The 26,837-nt window shown below is 41.4% G+C and overlaps 1 protein-coding gene across 3 annotated transcripts in view; it reads right to left on the bottom strand.

Annotated features, from left to right (window-relative positions):
- ST3GAL5 (ST3 beta-galactoside alpha-2,3-sialyltransferase 5) overlaps positions 1 to 26,748 on the bottom strand; it is a 53,484-nt gene extending 26,736 nt beyond the window's left edge. The window contains exons 1-7 of one of the 3 annotated variants that reach the window (XR_008966194.1): positions 26,555 to 26,744; positions 16,728 to 16,839; positions 14,874 to 14,988; positions 12,429 to 12,772; positions 10,825 to 11,011; positions 8,675 to 8,833; positions 6,579 to 7,480 (exon numbers count right to left, since the gene is read on the bottom strand). Coding sequence is in view for 2 of the 3 variants with exons in the window: in XM_057379126.1 (XP_057235109.1) it covers positions 7,217 to 7,480; positions 8,675 to 8,833; positions 10,825 to 11,011; positions 12,429 to 12,772; positions 14,874 to 14,988; positions 16,728 to 16,839; positions 26,555 to 26,633 (1,260 nt within the window). In the remaining variant the exon portion in view is untranslated. Of the gene's footprint in view, positions 1 to 4,897; positions 7,481 to 8,674; positions 8,834 to 10,824; positions 11,012 to 12,428; positions 12,773 to 14,873; positions 14,989 to 16,717; positions 16,840 to 26,554 lie in introns of those variants that run through there. The other 2 variants (XM_057379126.1, XM_057379125.1) reach the window with 2 other exon arrangements.
- Between the last annotated feature and the right edge of the window lie 89 nt (positions 26,749 to 26,837).

Genomic DNA, 26,837 nt, shown 5'->3' with positions numbered 1-26,837 from the left:
AATTTCAGCCATGGTGGGGTTAGACTCGCAGCTCCTTCTGAATCAAGGACTTGCATTCCCTCCCCTCTATCCCAGCATCAGCTTTTGATGCAGAGTCCATTCACAATTCTATGACTTTTTCATGAGAAAAAATGAGCCAAAAATGCCTCAGGAGCAAGGGTGAGTAACCACAACCCCAGCATCATCAAATCAAAAGGGCAAAGAGAGAGGCTGGAAAGAGCACTCCCTTCCTCCCCCAGGACAGCTAAATCCATCCCCTGCCCACGGTGGGATCAGCTGCAGCTCAAACAGTCCTGGCTGGAGCTTATCCAACACCCTCTTCAAACTTTCCAGCGCTGGAAGGCCTCCCAGCACAATTCACACTAATGCTTCCCTAATCTCATGTTAGAAAAATCCCTTTATTGARCCTAAACCTCCCAGGATGCTGTTTATGCCCGTTACTTCTCATCCTTTCCCCAGAATGATGGATGCAGAGGGAAGAAACTAATCGGTCTCTCTGCTGTTGACCCTTTGCAGCATCTCCTCTGGACTAATTGGTCTCTGCTTGCTCAAGGATCCTTGCCAGCCATATTTTCGGAGATCTCGGCATTTTTGTTGCCCTCCAAGTTTCTCTGGAGGCACGGAGGATTGAGTCAGGCTGAACAGAGCTCCGTGCATGAGCACAGCTCTCCGAAAAATAGAGCAACCAACAACACGAGTAGAAACGCTCCCTCTAGAGCTGGAGACTGCTCCGTTCCACCAAACTGTACCCGGGATAAACCCTTTATCCTGAACTCCACTCAGCAAGCAAAGCGGCTCATTCCCATGCCCTGCACTTCAGGCTTGCATTCCAGCACCCAGCCTGCACGTTTTGCGTTCGGGGTTAAGGATTTTTCCCGTTTTGATCCCTCGGACCGGAGCATCGCAGCTCGGGAACCCCAGCACATCCTGCGCGCATCCCGGCACGGCACTAGATGGGGCTGCGCGCCCGCTCCTCGCTCCCGGTCCCTCCGCACACGGAAAATCCTCCCAGAACTTCAGCTGGAAGCATTTCCCGATCACGGGGAACCCCTCCTTTCATGGACATTTCACCTCATCTGCTTTCATACCACAATTATGAAGTTCAGCATCTCTTGCCTGCGAGCCCCCGAGTCGTTGTTAGGCAGGGGGATAGCTTTTTTGATTCCAGGAATTTAAAGTCATTGACATTTCTAACGCAGCCTGAGCTGTTTAGAAGGAATGGCTGGGGATATCTCGCTGTAGCAGGAGGTTCCAGCCCAAGCCATCCACCAAGTGTCCCACCAGGCTTCAGAGCTACAAATTCAAATTCAATTCCTTTCATCTGTGTAGGCATGAACAAAGCAAAACCTGTATTGATATTATTTCTAAATTCTCCTTCCTCTGAGACAAAGTGTCCATTGATGGTCTGAGAGCTGGACCAAGATACCTGAGAGCTACTGGGTGTCTGCACCTCTGTCCCTTGCCAAGCACAAACCAGTCTAAATCTTCCCAAGAGCTGGGAGCACGGGTTAGGTGCTAGGTGGGTCACAGAACAGGCTTAGAAATCAAGCCTGACAAAACCAGGCAGCAGAAGTGGTGACAGGGCTCAGAGTCTCATGACCATGCAGAGGAAAACTCCTTGGGGTTTTGAGCTAAGCCATGATCTGACCCAATTAGCTGTGTCTACAAATAGGAAAGRACTTGCTTAAAAATAACCCAGACCTCTCTATCCAGCCATAAAACCAAAAATGCTCATGGTAATCTTGGTACTTAACTGATGGAACAAACCAACTCTTTCTTTGTCAAGATTTTGCACTAAGAAGGCATGATGTGAAGAATGGTATCCTGTACACTTCTTTCCTGGACAGAGCAGCACAAAGCGGTTTTAAAACTGCCCAGGACCCACGTCCTGCAACACCAAGGCCTGAAAAGTTACACCAGCTGCTTTTCAAGAGCTTCTCATCTCCTCAGTGGAAAGGATAAGTGGGCCAGAGATTTTTGTTGAGATATTTTGTGGTCATTTATGTTAGAGCAGCATGAGAGGTCCAGGCACACAGTGACATGGAGGGCTGATCCTGGCAGCTACAGTCCTGCTGCAAACATTCCTAAGGCTGCACTCAGATGATCAAAACTGTGACTATTCCTGTCTTCTCCAGCCTACCACTTGCTTCTCCACACCTTCTTATCCCAAACCTCCTCCCCACCATAACCCTTGTTTCCCCAAGTCCTTTTCTCACTTTTTTTTCTGCTGCAGACACTTGATTCAGCAGCCAATGCTGTAGCACTTGAGCACAAACCATTTCTACCTGAAATTCTCCAGCTGAGAAGAAGCCCGAGAGACTGACACACAGGAGGGGCAGAGAAAAGAGTAAAATAGCATTAAAACCCCAAAATATATTGATGGCCACCAATAAAGGAAGTAGAAACAAAAGGGATGCAAAGAAAAACACCAATGAGTAGCAATCCAGCTTTTACAGAGTTAAAACTTCTTCGCAGCATCTCTGTCTGCTCCACCAGGTCCTCACGTCTCCTCATCCTTAACTCAGCTAAAGGTGGTGGGCAAGCAACTCCAGATTCTGCAAAATGGTTTTGTTTGGAGTTTTWTAATTCAGATCAGGTAGAAAAAGGCTGGAAAAGGAGGGAAATTTCCAAAGAGCATTGTTTTTGCTTCCCAAGCTGGAGCATAAGACTTCCTTGAACAACGGAATGATTATTTTAGCTACACAGCAGGAACACAAAGATCACTGAGAGAGAAGCATGTGATGCTCACCCCTGCTGGGGCTGCTTGGATTTCTATTTTTCCTTTGTTAGAGGGATGATTCCAGCTGGTCCACCACATTCTATCTGAGCCTTGGCAGCCCCTTCCAGCAAGCAGCTCCAGAAGTGCCCCTTTCCAGAGGTCAGGGCTCCTCGCTGCCCACGAGGAGGGAGCAGGAGAGGCTGCACTGAACAAGRAGGCTTTGTTCTCCTTTCTGGCACATGCAGGAACTTGGGAAGAAGTTGGTTTTGGCCTGAGCACAGGAGAGGGAGGCTGTGAAAACAAATGACCAGGCAGATGACCCCAAAGGGAGGTAAACTATGTATGTTCAGCCCTGCTCAACCCTCCAGGCATGAACAGCTCTAATTCCAGTTTACAGGTTGGAAAATACAAGTGTTGACAGACATCAGAATTTCAGTCAAGATTCAGTCACAGGTGTGTTTGGGGATTTTTGTGAAACCACAATGAGGTGATGCACAAGTGCTTGGACACGGAGAAAAGGGTAAATCTGCCGGAACAAGCAGGTAACTGAAGAGAATAAGAAAATTTATGGGCCCTGCCTCTCCATTCCCCCACCTGAAAACTCAATTCTGTCAATTCCTGGCTTTTCACATCCATATAAACCACAGGAGTAGTCATAGCAGAGTTGATTTAACACCTGTCTCCTACCTTGACCATGAGAGCAGCCACTGATGCTGTCACATCCTTGAGACAGTCACATGCGACAGTTTGTACTCCAGCTTGACAGAAAGCAGGCAAGAAAAGCACTGTTTGTGTAGCTCAAAAGGACAATTAGAGACACAAGGCATTAGGCACAGTGTGACTAAGCACTTTAGGGACTCTAGGAGTGGGTTGTTTATCTTCCAGCACCCCAGGAGATCTGGGACAAGGCTGGTGCAGAATGGCTCCAAGCTCTTTTGACCAGGATSTACCTACATTTCACAGAATCACAGAATATCCTCAGTTGGAAGGGACCCACAAGGATCATGCAATCCAACCCCTGGCCCTGCACAGCACCATCCCCAAGAGTCACACCCTGTGCCTGAGAGCATTGTCCAAACACTCCTGGAGCTCTGTCAGGCTGGGGCTGTGCCCACTGCCCTGGGGAGCCTGTTCAGTGCCCAAACACCCTCTGGGGGAAGAACCTTTTCCTAAGCTGCTAAAATCAAGCACTTTTATAAACCTTGCTGCTGACAGGCCGGAGGAAGGAAGCCACAGCATCACATCTGAGCTGTCCTTAACAGGTGCTCTTCCTTCACCCTCCCTTGGCACAGGCAAAGGAATCCCACTGGTGCTAACACAGCCACCTCCCCCGGTGCCCTCCCCTYTCCTGCTGGAATTCCAACTGCAGCACAAGCACTGGAGCCATCAACACACAACCGTGCACTGGAGAGCCTGACTGCTCYTCAGTTCCTTATCAGCAGTTCCTATGAACTCAGTATCCAGTTTCGATTCCAACCAGGGACAGACCGCAGCCACCYTTTTTGGCACTTCCCCACTCCACAGCCAAGCAGCTCCGTCTGTCTCCTTGAGCAACTTCCTGCACAGGAACCCAGAAAAAAAATCAGCACCAGAATAGATCAGGCACATCCCGGATTGTGAAAGATGCTGTGAAGGGAGTTACAAAGAATGTGATGTGGAACACAACGGCTTTATCACAGGTCCTAAACTTTTTTGGAGACTTTTTAACCAAACACCATTAAGGCCTTTTTACAAAGGACGATGCAGATCCTTTGCAAAGCATAAATCTGTGATAGAGCAACAGAACACACAGAGCTTTGTTCTTATCTCGCTTCCAGCAAGGCTGAGGCACAGACCAGAAGCTGCAGTCTGTTAACAGCATTGAAGGAGATACACCCCTAATGTTAAGGCCAATGCTATAACCCAATCCAAAATATTCTCATCCACGTTAAGTTCAAAATCCTGGAAGTGCTGAGAGGTATTTTCTCTTCCAAGCACCAGACAGATAATCCCACTGACAGGTATTTAAATGGCATAAATGAACAGAGAAAAAGTTACCAGCTACTACCTCTACTGTTCTTGGGTGCCTGGGATTTGCATCAAGACTTTCCACTGGATCAGCAGGACATACAAAATCCTTAATAAAGGAGGGAGAACAAATGACAAACTGAGCAAGAAACACATAAATAAGAAGTGGTTTCATCAGTTTATTGCTTTTTGCTGTCATTTAATGGAGTGTCAAGTTTGCACAGATTACCATGGGGAACAAGGTTTTATCACAAGCCATAAACCAGGTAGGAAATCTGATTCTACATCAACATAATTTGAGAATTTGACAGTACATACAGCATCTCCAAAAAGCTATTGGCATTTACATTAATCAACTGATTATTTTTAAGTTGCTGAATAAAACAAACCGGTGAGGGACCAGGTGCTCAGAAACACAGACTTCGGGTGTATTCAGGACATTCCCTCAACACAGGCGTTCTGAAATCTTCCAAAATTTCATTATTAYTAATTGAAACTAAGGTGTTCTGCTTCCAGTTTAAATACCAGGAGAAAATAGTTACCACATTTCAATATATTAACTAAAAGACTATTTGTATAAAACTCTTCACACATGAAATATCTTTAAATTAAATAATATAATAGACTTACAAAAAAAAAAYCATACTAGAAATTTATTGCTAGTATAAAAATTATGCTTTTCATGGAGGAGGAGGYTAGATCAATATTATTGCTATGAACACAGACAGTGCCAGAGACAAGAATTTTTAATTTTCAAATCTGTTCACTACCCACAACTGACTTTCAAGGATGTGTAGGTATGTGGGACTTACTAAAGATAAGGATCACAACTTTATTCAGATATGTTTTATGATCTGATGTCCTTTTATGGCTTCTTAGTATAAAACAGTGAGCATCAGACTGCTGCTCCTGCATTCTAGCATCATCATTCATTAGAACTTCTCTCCACAGAATAAAAAACCAAAACACAGCCACACTAATCTGGCATTTCCACATGAGTATTTTGAAAATCTGGAACTACAACTACATTCATATCTTTGTCCATAACAAAAAAAAACAAGTGRGAACATTGACCATGTGAAGAGTCCATGACTATGAATGACATTTCTAGGCCAACCTTTGATCAATTTGCTAACAAGCTTTCAGATCCAAAGAAAGCTTTTCACATACTGTAGATTAACACCACTCCTCAGTGCAAACAGTCATACCTGATACTCTACTAATAACAAAATTAAAATTAACATAAAAACTTGCTTACAGATTTGCACAGTGTCTTTGCAGTGAACTGATTTCCACTCCCAAGAACTTACATCTATAGCTTTCTTTTCTCTTTTTGTTTTTTTAAAATATGCTGTTTTCAGTAGTTATCTAGCTTGTTACTAGATTATACTACTTTTTTAAAGTGATTTTCTTCTTAACTTACACACTCATCCAATGACCTGGAGAAAAAGCAACAACTTTACCTCTCCAATGAAAAGGTCCATATGGACTTCACAAGGGTTATCAGCATTGCAAATGATAAAGGTGACAATATCTATAATTAATTACTTAAGGATCATCAAGCTAACCAGTGAAAACTGTAACTTTGTCATAGATTGCTACATGATTCATACAAACTAGTATTTTATAGAACCAGCAATTCTTAAGTCACTCAAAAAATAAATTTAAAGGGGCATATTTTGTATTAATGCCACTTCTTTAATTGGGGTAGTTGAACTCTGCTGCAAATCATCTAGTTAGAAACATTGAGATGGGTCTTCAGGAGTGGAAATGACAAAGGACCTGGTTTGGGTTCAAGCCTYCTCCTGGCTAAATCCCCCTCTGGAGTGCCCTGGGCCCAACCACGCTTCACAAAGCAGGATTCTAACCCAATACATTAATACAGCAATGATTTTAACATCCATCATGAAAATAGTTACTACTCTGTTGCCACAACAGGTCCTTTTCCTTCAACTCGTACATTTCTCCTTCACCTCCAAAAATAATGTATTAACACAAAACCAAAAGAATGTAAATATCTGAGGGGGAAATGCAATGCTCAAGTTCAAGACATGTAAGACTTGAGAAGCATTTGCCTTTCTTTTCATGAAAAGGAGTCAAGACACCAAGACCTGGATCAACAAAGACAGTAAATAAGTGGGAAATAACTCTTGTATAGTGTTAGACAATTCAGGCCAGCCACGTGGGTTCCATATACATCTGAAAAAAAAATAACCTGCTTTTATTCAGACAACTTAAAACATTAAATACTTTAAATGGATGTCTTTCAACTCCAAGTCATATTTACATAGCTATTCACAGAAATGTGCAAAGTAAAATCTGGCATGAAAATTAATTTAAAAGTCTGACAACTTGAATGGAATATTAAAAAAGTCAGCAGGGATTCCACGTCTATTTTATGTACACTTTAAGGAACTAAAGATAGGGAAAGAGTTGATCTTGCTGAACCTCTGGGAGTTGAATAAATCTAYCCATGCTGCACATCAGTCACTAGCTGTCTTTGCTGCAGAATTCACAGTGTATCCCYCCAGTGAGGTCTTTGACAACCTTTTCTTTGATCAGTTTTTGAAGGAATTTTGTTTCACTTGTCACGTTGTGCATAGTTTGTTCTTTCATGGCAGCCATGCAGAGGTTGTTGTAATAGTGCAAAGGTGTGCTGGGCTGATCCAGGTCATATCCAAATCCTGCTAAGCTCACTTCATCACATAAATGTGTGGCCAGAACAACTGCTGTGACCCCAATTGTAGGTACATTCTAAAAAGGGAGAAAAGTGAAATTTGCTCAGTTCAAATACATTGTCCTTTACCAGGTCTGTAAACACTTCACATAATTTAACAGCTTTGTCTATTCCCTCTCCTCATTCAAAACTGAAATCAACTAAAACTCCAAATAAAAATCAATTCAATGATCAAGTAAAACTAAAAACTCCAGGGCAAAATACCAATACAACTTAAGTAGGTCTTCAATGAGGCTTTTGGCTGTCAGCACTAATTTTTTTTCTCTGAAGGCAAGATGCCCTATCACTGTGTAGTTAAACTGCAAGTGAACCTTCACTCCAAACAGTCAAACAACCCCTGACACRAAGTTAAACTTGACATTTCTTGATGCACACTTATTTCAGTCTTGAGCAACAACAGGCTCTCTAAAAGTACTCTTCACAATATGACTTTTTAWCAAACAACTTGTGAAAGAAGTAAATATACTACAGTACAATTAAGATACCAAGCTAAGTATGTTATGTTATACTGATAAATAAATGTGAGAGGATCCTTCAAATATTTGTGCAATAATCTTAAGTACTTTTTCTTACAAAATGTAAAAAAAATTGGTGGTTAGTATGTACTTTTTGTAGYTCAAGAGAATAGTGACATCCAATTTCTCCAACAGGTAATTAAATAATAAAAATGCAGTGTATAATTAAASCAGGCAATTCATCACTCTGTCCCACTGCTGGAGCAAAGGGCATGGAAGGAGGAAATGCCCATCACTGCTACTGAGCATAATGTGGCAGACACAGCAATTCCAACAGCTGCAAGGCTGCTTTACACTGGTCTGGTTTCCAGACTCCCTCTGCTTTTCCTGCASCTGGAAACACATCTGTCTACAGCTGATGGCTGGTTTGGCTTAACAGGGCCATTCCTAACAGGCTTAACATACATCAAACGCATGTTTTTAAACACTGGAATGAGTTGATGCTTCGCTGCATCTGAATGCCATTTCATGTCAGGAAGCACAGGCAAAATACCTCATCTAAAAAGGTGTTCTGAAATCTGACTTTGATTTTGCAAAAGAAAACACAAGTCTTTTGAGAGCACATTGATTTCCCTATTACCTGAGACCAGCTCTGAAACTGCATAGAGAAAGTAAAAAGCACAAAATATTTTTCAGTTTCTTATTTTATTTACCTTGTATTTTACTGTCTCCTTTTGTTAAAAGGAAACCTCTTACCTTATCCCAACCCCAGAATTTTGATCGAGGCTCAGGGAACTGTAAAATGTCCAAAGCTGTTTCTTTGATAATGACTGGATTCAGAATCCGAAACTGCTTTGATGCRAAAGGAATTTTCTCAGCAACCTCCTTCCAAAAGAAGAGTCGCACCCACAGAGGCTAAGAGAAATAAAAAATATAGTTCAAAGTGAAACTCTGAGATAGATGCAGCACACAAGTTACAGAATTCACCAGCAACCCTGAAAAATTCAGGAAACAGTTTATAGCTAAGGTGGTTCAGAAATATCAGTGYACAGATTAAATGACTGACTTAAGAGAGGAAAAACCTTCAAAGTATCTGGAATTGCAGAGAGGACAGCAGAGGGAAAAGTTGTTTATTCTGAATATTTGACTGCACTTTATGTTAATCAGTCAACATATTCACCAGCACCCCATGGGTTCTTCAGGCTACCCCAGCACAACGGAGCAGGCAGCAATTTTTAAAGAAATGGGGAAGGGAAGCAGTTTCCCACAAACATTAACCAGGCATTCCGGAGCAAGCACTGGATTTAAAACAGTTGTGCCCAAGATTTGAARWGAAGGGCTATTGTTTGACAGCATCYACCTAGTGATAAATGTAATCCTTCAGAAGAGGGTTTACAGAAACCCAGGGACCCAGATTCTGATGCCACTGTAGTCACTTAGATGCCTGCTAATTGAAGAAAAAAATACCACATCACATTCCTTCTACAAGTCTTTCCATGAAATAGGCAACATTAAGCAAATGACAAAACTGATAGAGCTACAACAGGCTTTAAGGAACAGCAGCTTGAACTGACAAAATACAGATTGCAKTGCTCCTGTTCTCCTGACCATGCTCTGGATCAGTTTACTTCAGTACCAATGCCTGCACAGAGAGCTGAGCCAACTGACAGCTGAGTATTTGAAAGAAGTAGGTTTGCAGTTCACAGAATCAGAGCTGGAGGTTGGAAGGGGCCTCTAGAGATCACATGGTCTATCTCCCCTGGCTCAAGCAGAGACCTTGAGTCAGATGCTCAGGACTACATCTTGACTTTTGAGGAAGATATCCATGGATATTCAATTTAACAAGCTCCCTGGGCAACCTGTGTCAGCGCTCAGACACCATCACAGAAACAAAAAAGTGTTTCCTAATGTTCTGAAGAACCTTCCTGAGTTTCAGTTTGTGCCCCCTGCCTCTTGTCCTATMACTGGGCACCACCAAGAAGAGCCTGGCTCCATCCTCTTTGCACCCTCCCCTCAGACATTTACGTACATTAGTAAGATCCCTCACACACCTTCTCTTCTCCAGGCTAAAYACTCCCAGCTCTATCAATCTTTCCACGTGGTAGAGGTGTTCCAGTCTCTTAAGCATCTTCCTGGCTCTTCAGTGTAGGAGTAGACAGTCGTGGTCAAGATTAAACAGACCTTCCATATGATCTCATATTGTAAAAATCACAGAACTAAGAAGGGAATTTGGAGTATCTAAACTAGCATAGGTCAAACTGCTAAATTACTTGACAGGCMTTCTTCTAAATCTCTCTCAGTAACTTCTACTTGCTGCAATTATCTACCTGCAAATTGAAAGAGGTAGAAGTACCAGTTCAAATTAGCTGGAAACACGAAACCTTTACATCAATTCCTTAGAAATCTCTGCACTTCTTTAAATGTTTAGTGAGAAATAAGCAACCTCATAATTTAGGAACCCCAGAAAAATGTTCAGTTACATGTTAATTCCACGTATGCTCATTGTAGCACTACAGACTTTAGCTGCTGAAAAAATAGACTGGCATTCAGAAATCTCATTTCTATTTTGAGCTCTGCAGACTTGTTCAAGTCACTTAACCCTAATGTGAAACCAATTTCCTTTAGTAAACACTCAGTATGTCACGTAGTCTGGTGCAAACCACCAATATCTGCACAAAAAAGAAGTGTTACTGTCAGCATGGGGCTTCAACACAAATGCTGGTCCAACTGTAACTAGGAGACCGAGCTAAAAAAAAACACACAAGGTTATGTAAAAGAAACCCACAAAGTTATGTGTAAGATCCTCAGCACAATAAAGCAGGAAGTAACAGATCAATTAGCTTCTTTAAGCATTAGAAAACAAAACAAACAAAAATAAAGGTACTTAAGACTGTCACATTACATACCAAGGTTTCGTTTTTTATTATGGCTTGAAGCCAATTGAAATCAACACTTTTAAACAAAACAGCCACAAACAAGCTCGCAGGAGGATACTCGTGCTCAGAAAGGGGGGCTCCTTCGGGGTAAGTCATCCGTATTGTTGTTTTGTTACCAACATGATCCGTGTAGCCTTGAACTGGAGCATCATTTAATCTAGGGGGAAAGAAACCCACAATGGAGAGGTAATAAATAAACAGGTTACAATCTCATTAAAGTATCAGACACTAAGTAAAAACTTTTTATTTGGCCCACAGATTTTTAACAGAACAGACGACAATGTTTTCTCAGAACCCCCATGTTTTTTGCCTCACTCATTCTTCCAGTCCTTATCTTTGGGAGGAATCCAATTCTATTTCTGGATTAAACGGCACAAGTGCAGAACTTTGGCAAAAAAAAAGCTTGAAGAGTAAAATGACTTAGAATTTCTGCAATGCTGTCCTATCTAYTGCCTTGTGCCAGCTCAGAGAGGCTTAAAAGTGGAAGGGGAAGAAAACACTCAGAAAGTTGCCCATGCTATTCTTTTCATATATATGAAAATACATATATATACATATATACACATACACACACAAATTCACTTGAGTATTCAACACAAAAAAATCATTCAAATTATCCCTCCAATGCAGTGTAATGCATTCCTGTGGGTTTAATCATTCCAGCTCACCAAAAACTTCAGATGCTGGCACACTGTGACAAGAACAGCATCACCTCCCTCTGTGAGATCTGCAGAACAGCTCAAGTCCTTCAAAYTCTTGTACATCAACAGAAAAATCATCTTCATGCTGCCAGCCCTGATTTCAGAAAACAGCTAATGCAAGTCCTCTGGCCCTCCATGTGCTAGCAGTTTGTTCACCTTTGAATAAGAACTATTAACTCAATGATATCTTCCCTTTATAAGAGGAGTAAGCCTTAGTTTACAAAACAAGATGGGAAAATGCTTGTATTAAATTTGTGACTTCACATGGTTCAAAACAAGGAGAGTCAAACCGTAATGYTCAGAAGGCACAAATACAGAGCATGTAATTCAGAAATCATGGGCAATCACAGAAGCTGCTGACATCATAAAGATAAGGGAAGATAAGTGTGCTATAAAGTGTGTAAGCAAACTGTTTACTGAAACACCAATTAATTTTTATTGTGTTTGGAATAGCTGTTATAAAAGAATCCTTCAAATAGGCATCCAGACTAGCCATGGGGAAAAAAGCAGAGGTGAGTCTTTAACTCCTGAAGTTTAAGATTTGAAAGCTTAAAAATGTGAATGGATAAATCCAGTATTGTCTACCTGTCTATAATGTCTAACTACTATTACTAATTTTATTCAGTTTCTGCCCATGTGATTTTTGTACCTGGAGTCCACAAATAATTACACTGAATTCCTGTCTTGTAAACATGACAATTTATTCTGCTCCTAACACTTCTAATTCCACCAAGTAAATTTCTCAAAAGCACTTTCAGAAACAGTCTTATAAGTTGCATAAATACTGGAGATACTTTCCCCTTAAAAAAAAAACAATGATGGTTCATAAAGTAATGATGAAGCAGTTGGACTCTTTAAATGGAAAATACATACCTTATAACAATATCAAACTGATTCAATAATTGACCCAGCTCTGATCCATGAAGAATTCCACCACTGCCAACAACAACACAACGTTTACAGTGTTTTGACTTCAAATCTTCTGGTAAATCATGCTCAGGCAAAAGTTCAAGGAGATCGTTAAGTTTATCAAAGAACTTGTGAAATCCAAATGGGGGTTCATATTTAAATAAAGCTTCATGYTCATTTATATTTTTTCTTACAAAGGGAGATATGTCCATGCTGTATTTCTCTGCAAACAAYTTCCCCATTTCTTTCTTCGCATAAGAAGGTCGGCACTGCTCTTGCAACGCAGCRCTGGCAAATTGCTGTGCCCTCTGAAACAAAACACGAGGATTTCAGCCAGGAAAGSCAGCTGCAGGAATGTGCAAAAGCCTCTGAATGTGGCCCACCAGCAGTTTAGCAAACACAGGGGTTACAAAGAAAGCTTCAGTGTGGAAGTACAACACATTTTAAAGCAATTCCTCAGTTGCAGACACAGGGCAAGATGAAAAGCTGCAGAGGAATTCCTCTCCACTCAATCCCTTAAATCTAGATACAAGGTTTTCTGAAGAATATATTAGGCTAGTAAAAGGGCTAAGTGAAAATGAGCCGTTTGTACTATCATTTGCAACACCAAATAAAAAAAAAAAAAATCTAGACATACTAGATTTCAACAGAAATCTGTTCAATGCAACTGCAAGATCCAAGTCCTGCCTGTGGGAGGATTCCACCAGAGACACAACCACTGGGTAAAAGTTCTGTGCAACAGCASCTGGACTCACTCATCAGAATGAAGCAACAATTCTTCCATAAATATTGCAAAAACAAGACTTTAAAAGGAATGCCAGGTGGGGGTGTTTTGGGTCTTCTCTCAAAGACTASTCACCAAAATTAGAGACTACAGCTCCATATTGCATAAAAAGAGTAAACTGATAGACAAAACCACACATTGATCCATCTCATAATAAAGACAAAACACTACACATTTATATTTTTAGAAATCTGTGGTGTCAAGCTAGTATCTGATGCAAAAAGAGAAACAGCAAAGGTATTATTTTATCAGTTAAAATAAAATCTTGTTTGCATCATATCTTTCCCAGTGAACCCTGCTGGCTTTTCCTCTGCTGTAATTAAAAAAAAAAAAATATGAGCAAGCACAGGGGTCACAAATACAAGATTCAGATCTAGTGCTAATTTAGTTCTCTTGTACTAWTAAGAAGAGTAGTGTGTGTCTGGGGACACAAGGAGGGAAGTTCTACTGCTGGTTTTTGGGGTTTTTTTTTTTAAATCAAGACAGACCTACAGAACTTCCTCTCCCACCATTATGAAGATTTCTGCAAGTTTGGGCATAAACACCACACTGGAAAAAGCATGACTGAGCAACTTCATGCTGTACTTTGCTGGTAAGAGTCAGTGCATCAGGAAGAGCCTCATTTTAAGGCTGACATTTGCACATTCTATCAGTAAAAAACAAGGCAAATCACTTGACAATTGCCCCAAACACTTTGAAATTAGCTGCTACCTAACCAGAGCAGAGTAATGAATGAATGATGACACGGCAACAAACAACAGCCCACAGAGTCTTTAGGTTTGCTTGGTTTAAAGTGGTTGTTCTTCAGAATCAAGAATATGTTATCAAAAWAATAAGTAAGTCAAATGAGAAAAAAGGGCAGGCAAAGAGGCTCAAAAAGGGAAAGATATGCACTGRAGATGATGGGAAGTAGGGGAAGATGCAGTAATGCCAAGATGAGATTGTCTTAAATCAGGGTTTCTGCTCAAAGTTGCATCTTAGCATTGAGACATTAAATGACAGAAATGTCAGCTCTAGTCCAGGTAAGTTCTGTTATAATGTGAAAATAGGATAAGTGGCAAAGGCWTCAGTGGTGTCTGTTACACTTGTTTAAAAGTCACACGCAAAACAGTAGCTAAGTAGGCTGCTGCTATCTTAAATGAAGAAATGAAATAGTAGGTGCACCCTCCTGGACATTTGCCCCATTCCAAAAACATCTGAGCAGCTACAAGGCAAAGTAGACTGGGAAGTTGCCTTAAGTGAAAAAAGGAAAAAAAAAAAACCTAATGTTTAACATGATGGTTTGGGTTGTTTTGTTTTTTTTAAATATGTTACTTTTCATTTGCATCCATTCTCTGATCACCTGTGTCATCTACACTGACACAATGGTATGATGACATGTCCATTTCAAATGTTGAATTCTAATTTTACCCCTAAAACCCCAGTTTCTCTATATGCTTCTGTTGTCACTCTGCAAAAACAAAACCCAGAATYTCTATGGCACAAAATTAGGCAAAATACGTTTTTGCTCACAGGATAATTTCAGTATTCTAGTTCTTAATTTTAGAGCCCTGCAACTGTTGCCTTGTCAATTAATAACTTTTTTTTTTTAAGCCAAGTGGAAAAAAAAGCCAAAAAATACCAACCCTCACACGATCAAGGTCCACATACGGCATTTTTGTTCTGTCACATTCCTCAGGGTCAAAATGTAACTTGAGGATATAAAGGAAGCACCCTCCAACCACAAACAGTGCAAGGATTCTAGAAACAAAAAGAACAGTGAGGGGTAGGAGGGAAAAACAACAACAACAACAACAACAAATTCCAATGTTCAATCAACTATTTAATCAATATTTTAAAGCAAATTTAAGAGAGTTGAACTTCATGTGAATACTTGTATTTAAATAAAACAAACAAAAAAAAAACCCTACAGCTTTACTCACTTCAAGTCTTTCATAACTCTTCAGAGTTATCTGCAGGAAGGTATGAACACATATAATGCCTGGATAAGGAAAATGCCTACATCATATACTTTTAATGCATCTCTGGTGAGTCAAACAGCTCTCCTCAAATAACAAAATCAAGAGTTCCTTCTTTTTTTCTTCTTTAAAGGGCAACTCTATATGGGAATACATATTTCCATGCAAGCTAAAAAAAAAGGCTGAAACTGCAAATTGCATCATTTTGGGCCAATGGCAACCACTGAAACAACACTTTCAACTTGCTGGCAGGCTAGAACRCAGACCATAGATGCTCAGGTTTATACTAAGAAGCCTTAGTTACTTACACCCCCAAAACATGCAAAAGAAAAAGTCCAACCAACTTTAAAATKGAAAAACATAGACTATTTATATTTTTGATCTAATTTCTCATTCCTAAGGAATACCACTGTTGATGTCCAAATAATTGATTTAGTTAATGTCTAAACCCAGCTGTAGAAAATTACATCATTATTTGGTTAAAGTTGTGGTTGTTGCTCAAGTATGTTGTTTGAGTTTTATTACTSATTTTCATTTCCTATTGTTTCCTAAAGACTGGTCATTTGTTTAAATGTCTTTAAAAAATATACAAGTTATTAAGTGCCCAAACCTCCTTGAAACTCCTTAAGTTAATACAGATTTCCAATTTTTTTTTTTTTAATTTTGTGCTATATGAACTAATAGATGCAATCCTAGCGCTCAGTGTGCAGTACAGGCTGCAAACAAGGTGACCACTGGAAAAGCAGCACTGTTCTCACATCTTAATGAAATTACATTTTCCACTGATAGGTGAACTAAGAGCTTCATTAGCATGTTAGGCTGCAACCCCTGGAGATCAGCCAACAGGCAGAAAGCAGGGGATTCACAGCTGACAAATGAGGCTGATTTTCTTCCAGAAGTTTATCAGRTGTCCCCAGACTCAGCTGGGGCTGCTACATTCAGGTCATATCTACCTGGCRATATAATGGTTTGACTTTAGGGTTTTTAAGCTTTCAGACCTAAAATTCATGTGGCATCAATGTAGTGAATATTTTGGTGTAAAATATGGTCCTGGATCAACATGTGCACACACCTATTAATTCTAAYTTGATGTCAAGCTATAAACAATGGAGTCAGATTTTTGACATAGCATTCCAGAAGTCTTCACAACAAAGTAACTATATGGAAACACCTCCCCAGGATACCCACTCAACATCCACCWGCCTTCAATTCATTAATTTATCAGGCTGTACAAAAGTCTCAACGTTGTTACTTATCGGCATACAAAAAGAGATAGAAAATACTTGTGAGTGAAGTACTAGGATCTCACTTTGGAATGGGAAAACAGATACTAAACAAGTTAGCCTAGGCTCCACAAAGTGTTTTCAGTGTCCCAGAAAAAGCTGTGTGGCTAACCCTCCACTGAGTATCTGTGGCAATCCCATGCCTTGATTTCTGCATMCTTTTTTTGGAACTGCCCAGGCTGAGGGGAGAACAACTGTCGTCTGTGTAGCTGTGACAATGACACTTACTTGCGAGTACCTTTTAAAAACCAGCTTGGTCTTCTCATCTTCATGTGCAGCCACCTTAAACCATTGCACAGGAGGTAAACGGTCACTTTTTAGCTTCACAGAGTTATTGTCACTCAGCATAGCTGTGAAAAGGAAAGAAAAAGTTATCACAACTTTTGCTGAATTGAAGAAAAGTTCACAAGACACACATGGAGTTTGACAACTTTGTTTCCTAGAGAAGACTGTGATTCTTAGTTATRGTGTCTGGAATACTGAATTGCTCTTGACCTCCATGTGATCAAGARCTCACTCATTTCAGCTGCATCACCAAAACATGATTCTAAAAATGTTGCCAGGTATTGGTTTTTGCATTTTTCATAAACCTGGAGTCTAATAAATGACAATTACATCAGTTACTGTCAAACGCTTTTGCTYGATCTGGTCAAACCATCTAAACAATATGCTCAGGGTATTCAGGATCCCTGATTCAAAATCRAATCCCTATGCTATGCTTCCCACTAGGCTTCAAGGATGCTCTCAGCATGCAGAACCTGTACAAACCATCCACAAAACCGAAGCCCACGTTTCAAATCAGCTYCCAAGTTTCCCCAAGGCCAAACAAACCTGTCTCATCATCACTGGTCTGAATCTCCCATTGACATCTTCAGCAGCCCCAACAACATGGCAGCAACTTCAACAGCAAGAGAATGAGGAGGGAATTTCTTCCTGGCACACAGCAGGACCAGAAGGCTGGGAAGCACAGCAGCAGCTCCCTGCACCAAATTCAGAAAACCCAGCAGGAAAGCGCAGTGGTCCCTCACAGATGGGCAGGGCTCTGATCATCAGCTGACAAGAAGCAATCTCGCTGCTCCATCATTTCTATCAGCACACTCCAATACTGACTTTGGAAAGAAAAATGCAGGCTGGCACATCAGCTTCTCACAGTCTGCTGCCCATAACCAAAGGCATGAGAATGGAATCCCCATGAAGAGCCTACCCATGAGCCTGGTGGTTTTCCCAGGGAGAAGGAACACAGACAAGGGTTTTTTCCTGCCCTACCCACCTGAAGCAGCACTCCCTTTGATCAGYCAGCCATGGAAAGGTGCAGCCTGCTCCTCCACAGGGGAGGATTTCAGCTCCACTCCTTCCCTTTGATCTCAGCACTTGACCCCCTCTGCTCTCCACTGCAAAGATGTTCACTTCACCTGCTCTCCTGCCAAGAGTTTTGTCACAAGAACTTTTTAAAAAGAGCAAGGCTAAGCAAAGGCTTTTTTTTTCTATGGAAAAAAAGCCTTCCTCATTCTATTTTCCACTTCCTYTTATTATATATGGTGATATGACCCWTTTGAACCAGCCTGTATTGCCACTTGAAAACACTGATTGGACAAACAAATGATGTTCTTAAACACCAGGATGAAGGAGCTGAGAAGACAGAGGTATTCCCTCCAGATCTCAAATCCAGTCCACTGCAAGTTCAGGGCTATCTAATTGATATGATTCAAAGTCAATTGCTTTGCACAAACATAATTTCTAAGTAACGAATTTGATAATCACAGTAGAAGGTCAGAGGCCAAAAGCCATTGTGAGACAGAGCAGGACAAGAAGAGATGAAGATGACTAGAGCATCTGAAGTCCTCTGAAGAGCAGACAAGAGTCAAGTGATGCTTTCAGGGTCACATGCAAATGATCACAACCCACAAAACAGAGCAAGGCAGAAAAAGCCTAATGTTTTTTGCTAGCAGGAAACGTAATCACTTACCTCAAACACAAGTAACTTGGTTTTTGTGGCATACCCAAGAACCTCAAATTCCCCACCTGGCTGCACTTACTAGTTGCAGACTCTGAGCTGTCACATCTATTTGCAGGCCTTTGCAGCAGCCCCTTTTAGTAGATCGGAAAGCACTGTAAAAACTGCAGTCAATATGATTACAGCTGTCTTGGAACAGGGTAAATTGAAACCTAAGGGAGGATAAGTGACCCCTCACAGTCCCCCAGACTTCTAGACATTAAGCTGGAAATCAAATCCAGCTCTTGACTACCGCACAACCTGTCAGGGCATGGGGACATAGGACAAGACAGCAGCTCAGAGAAAACATATCAAGCCTTAAAAGCTCCTCATTTTCTCAGAGCAACACCTCATCTTTACTGGCTGCATCTATAGCACTGAATAAAACCAGCACTGGGGAGCAAAACTGGGTGTTGACATCACCACCCCAATCACCCATATCACAAGCCCAGTTTGCTCTCAGCTAATATTTGCAGCAGATCACCTACATCCAACACGGGTAAATACGCCAAAAAATTGTTACAAGGATCATATCCCAGGGTCAGTTATGGGTCACCAAGTTGAACTGCACTACTTGAGATGTTCAGTGCCAACCCTGCAGGACTTGTACAATCACATTTTATTCCAGGTATGGCACACATCTTTCCTGCCACATAYACAGACAAGTCAAATCAGCAGCTGTCATCCAGTTCCTTCACAATGACACACCTTGGAGATGACAGGTATCCATGGAGATCCCATTGTCAGGATGCACAGGGAGCAGCCACAGTTCATGGAGCAAGATCACTCCAGCACACAAGAGGAGTGGTGATCAGAGGATGCTGCAGAGTGAACARGGCCTGCAGACCATGTGGAAGCTCCAGGATTGCTCCACATAGAACAGAGAGTACATTCCATCAGATCTCCTCAGGGGAGACTGTCTCACACTAGCACAAACAAGAAGCACTGAGCAGTGTTTGGGAAAGGGAARGGATCACTCACCAGCACCGGTGGCTTACGGCAGGGACGTGACCACTAAACACTGCTATAGCACAAAACAAGGCAGAAATTACATCTGTCAGTCCCAAAGATCTCCACAAACACAGCTGGGGACAAGCACAAAATGGGGCTTTTCTTTGTTAAAAACGGAAAAGCCGGAAACAAGCTTCACCTATTTTCACCAGAGAACAATGCAYGTAATAATTCTTTCTCGGGTAAATATAAAGAAGTAACTTGATCACAGTCCATAGGAACCCAGGTCAGAACAAATTTTGCACAGAAGAATCAGTCAGACTTGGTACCAGGCTGCAAGAGATCTGAAAGATGGAGAAGGAACTGAAGAGGTGGAGAGTGATTAAGACAGAAGGGAATTAAACAGGAATGCAAGACTGCAGTAAGCTAGTGCTATCAGAAAGTCTTCCCCGCCTCTAAGCAAAATAAATTCCAGTTGTTCCCTGTTTCACTCATCCTGGATGTGCAAAAAGAAACAATGAAACAGAGAATGGAAAGGATGTCCTGAGGTGATTCAAGTCCAACTAACAGTATGCACAAAGCTTTTTCTTTTTTGTTATATAAACAAGCAACTGATATGATGTCAGTTTTCATTTCCTTTGACTTTTGTCAGTTATGCCACAACAGATGAAAAGCAAATCAATACATATAGACCAAATCAATACATAAGTCAAAATGTATCTGTCCAGCACAGCATTTTTTAGAAGTTAATCAGGATTGGATCCTGCACTCTTATTCAAGTCCCTTCCACAGGCTGCAATGGTGTAAGAATGCTCAAAAGAGCAAGGTAGCAGTAATAAACACCTTAGAGTGCACTTCTCCCACAGTCTTCCTGAATTTAAAAAAAAAAAAAAAAAAAAGGAAAATCTCTGAATTTGCAGAGAGAACCATAGCAGCCCGGATCCCAAGGGGACCAAAGAGATGTTGCATATAAACACCATTACACTCTTTCAGAAAGGGCCCTGCTGCAGTTGTTTTGAGAATCATAAATGCAAATATCTCAATTTGTGTATGAAACACAGCTCAGTAGTACTGCTGTATTACAATCACATTTTACATTAACGTTTCTATAGCTACTCATTGTGGTGCAATTAGTGAAGACTCGGGGGATTTAAATTTGTTTCATGTACTGAACTTAAGTGATCTGCGCAAAGCTGCTGCTAAAGCTAAATTGCCCATTAATATAATATACTCCAAAGCTTTTTGTGGTGTTATTCTTTTCACCATGATTTACTTTTGTCTCATTGTTATTCTTAAGCAGACAACATTTCCACACTTGGAATATTTCAGAAGCAATTCATTTAAGCCTTCAGGAAGACTTTTTATGTGGGAATGCTAGAAGCTAAAAAGCAGCATGTATCACGTTGTATACATAACCACTGCCACACCCTGGAAAACRCATTTGGTTATGTACAGCACCTGGATTTACCCAAAGACAAAGCCAAGGTCTCTCAGCAGGCACAGACAGGAGCAGAGCAGCCTGCACATGAGTGCAGTGATGCATACACCACGCTCCCATCAAGACCCCAAAACCACAACCCCACACAAGCAGAAGGTAATACTTGTGCTTAAGCTTTTCCCTCTCACAGTATCACCAGAAGCAGTGGAAACAACCAGCTTTAGRGTGTCCCTACTTGGGAACTCTCCCTCACAAGTCTCCTATCAAAGCATGATACCTTCAGATCCCTCCCATGCTTTCAAAGGGGGGTCATCATCTCTTCATTGGAAACAATAAACCATAAAAAACACGTTTTACAAATAACCACCATCTGCTTCCATAAAACATGACAAGCAAATTTTTTTAAACCAACAGTAGATCAAGTGTCATCCCAATAACAACTGGGGAGAAAAACGGTAATGCAAAAAAAAAAAAAAAAAAAAAGAAAATGCTGAAGTTAAAGAGTGTTAGTTCTGCACCCCATTATACACAAAGGACTCCACAGACACAAGTGTGCACTCAAACTGCTGCCTTACAATTGCAATCAGAGTTATTTTTATCTGTCCAAAACACAGAGTATTTCTAAAATACAAAAACTATTTTGAAGCATACTCTCTTGTCACATGCAGAATTTGTTTTTAAAAAACAATCAATGTGGAAAATAGATGAACAGCCTCTAGGAAGAGGGACTCCAGTGTAGTGCAGTGAAGGACAGCCTCACTGTCACAGAATCACAGGATCATCCACTCCCAAATCCCTGCCATGGGCAGGGGCACCTTCCACTAGACCAGGCTGCTCCAAGGGCCATCCAACCTGGCCTTGAGAACTTCCAGAAACTGGGCAGCCACAACTTCTCTGGGCAACCTATGCCAGGGCCTCACCACCCTCACAAGGAAGAATTTCTCCCTAATATCCAACCTAACCCTGCCCTCTGTCAGTTTGAACCCATTCCCACTTATCCTGTCACTCCGTGCCCCAGGTAATGTCCAGCCTCTCATTCACCAGCTCCCCCAAGTCCTTCTCTTCMGGGCTAATCTCAATCCATTCACTGCTCAGCCTGGATTTGTGCTTGGTATTGCCCCGACACAGGTGCAGGACCTTGATGGCTTCRTGAGGTTCACCTTTCCAATGACTTCTGCAGAAGTGAATCCAAATTTTTAAGCTGAATTTTAAACAGAAAAGCTAACAAACTGCCCAGATGTTAAAACTGTATTTAAAAATCTATACAAGGAAAGTAAAAACCCTTTTATCTGCATTGCCCATTTGCCCATATTTACAAAATCCTCAGGAAAAGTGGGGAAAGGAGAAAAACAGGTAAGTTATCCCAAAGGAACTATTTCTGATYGGAAAAATCTCCTCCTATGACAAAATGAACATTGAAATACCTTCTCAAAGGATTTTTGTTTAATGGTACATGACGAAAATCCTTTAAAAACACAAGCATTTGGAAAAAAAATCCAGTGATATTAATGATATGAGGGAGACCTACGAGGAACATACTATAACATGAGAGACTCTTGTGTTATAATTTGTAGCAATGTATTCACTGTTGGTTGTTTATCYTCAAATCTCCTGATCATCATCCTACCATTTCCTATCACAAGACATGAGACAGCGTCCAGGAAGCTGCTGCAGATTAGGGACTGACATTTTCTCATCAGAGGAAAAATGTGAAGCTAAATTTAAAAATTAGAGAYTTTTGTCAGTTATTTCATCTATCACTATATAGATAAATCCCACAGTAAAGTTGGCACTTTAAACATATTTATATACTTGATAAACTTTCTTTGAATATTATCTGCTTAGGACCTATTACTATTGAATGAAAAAAGTATTTGACACCTGTTCTAATGAACAGTCACCTGTTTTGGTTAATTGAAGAATACATCTGTGATGGCAGGAAAGGTTTTGCCTATAATACGGTTATAAGCACCTGCAACAGGAAGTTGATTGCATTAGTGCACAATGCATCTTACAAAATGAACTTTGGCTGGAAAGGCTTTTTAATCAGACAATAAAAATGAAAAACAATGCTGTGAGCACAATCTGCAGTTCCTTTGGTCAAGATCTGCCAAGAAAATGAGAACTTATTACTGAACCCTAGTTGTATGGATACAATTGGTAGTAAAAAGTGAAACAAGGAGCAAATGAGAATTTCAGAGCAGTTGACAGAAACTCTCAAAGACACCAACAGGATGACAGGTGAAAATTATTTTGCCTGGAGCCAAGAATACCACCAAGCAACAAAAGCACCCTCAAGCACCCTCAGGCATCACAGTGTTTCCTTCCTTGTGCTGTGACACTCTGCTTGTGTTTTCCTCTAATTGTTTAATGGGTCATTCTTATACCCTCTTTGCAACATCAACCACCAATTCATGAAATCATTAACAATCTCACATAATTGTGTCTACTTGAGCACTCTTTTCCTTTAGGAAGGATACACATAATTAAGYSACAACTTRCTMTTAACCTTGGGTCATCCAGATAGAACATCAAAAAAATGGTTCYAGCTCAAATACAGTCCAATWATCAGCTTAACTAGAGATATTCAGAGTGTAACACCATMACTTCCTTTCAGCAGCATTCACAGGAAGCTTTTTGGACATTAACAGTGCCTGCTAAAATAATATTATTGGGAAGGAACGCTTCCTGAGGTTCTTGATGACAATTCAATGTTCAAAACAGGGATAACTCTCTTAATTATACTTCTACCTTGGCACCCTCTTCCCAGTCAAACTTTTCAGGCTTTTCTGCAAAACCTCTTTAAGGTGCACTCAAGTGAGTAACAGCAAAAAACCATAAATGAAACATAAACACAAGAAACATCAACAAGACGTACTTCAACACTTAAGTGGGCTGCTGATGCACTGTAGTAGACAAAAGCAGTATCTGAATTTGGAATTTTTCTGATTCCCAATGAGCCACAGAAAGTCAGTGTCCCAGCTTAGCAGAAGAAAAGGGTGAATCATTATTGCTGTTGTGAAGAGCGTGGTATTAAAAAGTTAAGTTTATTTCTTACAAACAAAGCTTTTTAGCCCCCTCTCATCCCTTTTTCTTTTGGAGCAAATCCCAGTTTTCCCTTCCATGCTGCTTGTGTAAGAAACAGTGGCCTGCCTGCTCTGGGTGTTCAGAAGCTGGTGTCAGCCACTCCAGAGCATCTGCTGAACCCATAACCACAGTGAATGAGCTGCAGCATAACAGCAGACAGCCGATACTCAAAACTCCCCCACTGCACATTTCCCCTTTCTCATGATTAGGAAATGTTCTTAAAATTACTGCATGTGAACAGCTCAGYGGTGGAAAATGACTGGCTTTGTCTCATTCTGGGGAAAAAACGTTCTTTTCTGGGAAAATCCTCCTCCCCARGCCCACAGATCCACACTTGAGGAAGCCCTCAATGCACCACTCCAGCACTTGGAGGAAGAGCCACACCAGTCAGGAAGGGAGGAAGAAAGCACAGTGCACCACCACATCACCCATCACCAGCTGGGTGTGCACACCTAGCACAAGTGGAGGATATTCCTGAGCCCCTGCAAGGAAGCCAAAATAAATTAGGTCTTTCCCCTCATGTGGGAAGTTTGAGGAAAATATCTTCCCTAAAAGAAATGGTCAGAAAAGGCAGGGCATAGCATTAATCTTTACTGGGCTAAGGAAAACAGCAGACTTACACAGCCAAGATGTTTCACATTACATCTGAATTATGCAGAATAGCACTGAACAACTGGTAATTGTGGAACAATGTAAAWAGTATAGCAGCATTTTTACCACACAATCATCTAACACTCAAAGACATCATGGTAAAATCACACTTGAGCCTACAGAAACAAGAGGAGATGCCAAAAGCCYCCCATAAAGAAAAGGCTAAAAATGAAATTGCAATACAGAAAAGAACCATTGCTGGAAACCATTTCAATGCTTAAGTTCTGAACCTAAGACTTCAGGACCTAAGAAGTCACAAAGTGCTGATGGGATGAGTGAAGGAAGAGCTTCTCTGAAGAGGAACAGAGAGCTTGGCTTGTCCAGCTTTGCAAAATAAGGGTTTGAGAATTTGTCCTTAGATACACCAAACATGTAAACACCAAAGCCAAACCCAAACAATTCAAACAAACACACAATGCTAGCACACAGGAAAAAATGGACATAAACAAAGAGGGACTACGGGCAAAAGATTCCTGAGCAGCAAAGGAAYAGCCTTCTCATAGGAGTAATGGAAAATAACAGACTACACAAATTTTAAGGAAGTCCTTAATAATTTATCAAGGACATTATCAGTGAGAGCTGCTTGTAATACGGAAGACTTCTCAATGATCCTGAAGTCCTCTGTCCAATTGCAGTTGTGTGGTTTCGGTGCACTGGATATGCCTGCTGGAGGTGCTTTAACCTGACCTATCTGAGCAACTTTCATTCAGACACACTCATAATTTGAAAATTATACCATGACAAGTTTGAAGCACTGTCTGGGTCTTTTTAGTTATTTATCCTTTATCATAACTCAAGGACTAAAGTCTTCCAGGGTCTCTTATTTAAACAACTTGCCCTCCAAATAATCCAACTCTGCAGCAGGCTTGGCATGTTTCACTTCTGATGTATGCAAAGCAAACAAAATTGAACACTTTYAGYCCATTCTRCTCAATAAAAGGAAGTTTCTGCTACCACATTTGGTCTTCCTACATCSTGCTCCTAACTGCCTGTCTATCATTTGGGCAATTTAATGGAACTCTAAGGAAGGAAGGATGCTAAACCTCAAGAAGCTGCAGGAAACTAGGGGAGGGATGAGCTCATTTCTCATCAACCCCACGGAAGCAGACAATGCATCAAAATGCTTTCATGCACTAACTCTCCAGCTGCAATTTGACCTCTTAAAAGAAATGCCCTGAGTTTGGCAAGCAGAGAGCTTGGAAGATAGCTCAAGGTTYCCTGCTGCATGATCCTAAAGGGAGACAGTAACCTCACTGCCGCATAACAGATGGAACAACAGTCTGCATAAAAAACACCCCCTCTAAAATGAATCTGTACCGCCCYTTTGTAAGCTGCAGTTTAAAAACATGTATCCACTTCAGAAGCATAAAAGAGCACTTATCTCAACGAGTTACCTTCAGAAAAATTACAAATATACATCTTTATCTACYCTTTTCCCCAGAACGAGACAAAGCCAGTCATTTTCCACCGCAGAGCTGTTTACTTAAATCCAGTAATTTTAAGAACATTTCCAAATCATTTCCCTAACTAAAGAGAGCTGTAAAATAAACATCGTTCCTCCAGCAGCCTTGTATCTTGATCTTACCTACTGAATTAGAAAAATAAATATAAAACAAAGCTCAGTATAAAGAAAAAGAAAGGAAAGCCTTTTTAGTGAGTAGTGCTGAAGGAAACAGAAAGGTTTTGGCAGCAACARCAGAAGCCGTATCTGGTTTGCATTCACATCACTCCAAGCATGAAAAGACAGAATCGCTCACAAAACGCCTATCACAACCCGCAGAGAAACAGAAGCCTATAAATTTTATTCYAGGGAAACAACACAAGACAGCCGCAGCTCCCTCCTCTCCCTCCAGCCCAAGGCAAACGCGACTTCCACCGCCCATGTGCTCCAGGACTCGCATCCCGCACCTCCCCATCCCCATGCMTGGAAGGGAGAGATAGAGACCTGGAAGCTCTGGCGCTGGCGGTGGGGCACATCCTGCAGACTGCTCCAGCCCAAGCCCGCAGGCCCCGCGCCGCCGCATCGGCCTCGCCCGGCGCTGTCCCCGCTGCTGTGTCCGCGGTGTCCCCGGCCGGGTCCGGCCCGGTGCGGTGCTGTACGGTGTACAGTGTACGGTGTACAGTGTACGGTGTATGGTGTGCTGTGCTGTGCGGTGCCCGGCGGTAGCGGCGCTCTGAGGCGCGGGCGGGGGCGGCCCCGCCGCAGGTAGCGGAGCCGGCGCGCGGGC

Source organism: Malurus melanocephalus, unplaced genomic scaffold, assembly GCF_030028575.1.
Source record: "Malurus melanocephalus ecotype Western Australia unplaced genomic scaffold, MMel_1.1 scaffold_389, whole genome shotgun sequence".
NCBI lineage: Eukaryota > Metazoa > Chordata > Aves > Passeriformes > Maluridae > Malurus > Malurus melanocephalus.
Note: the sequence above shows the minus strand (reverse complement) of the source record. Positions and strands in the feature narration are given on the sequence as shown.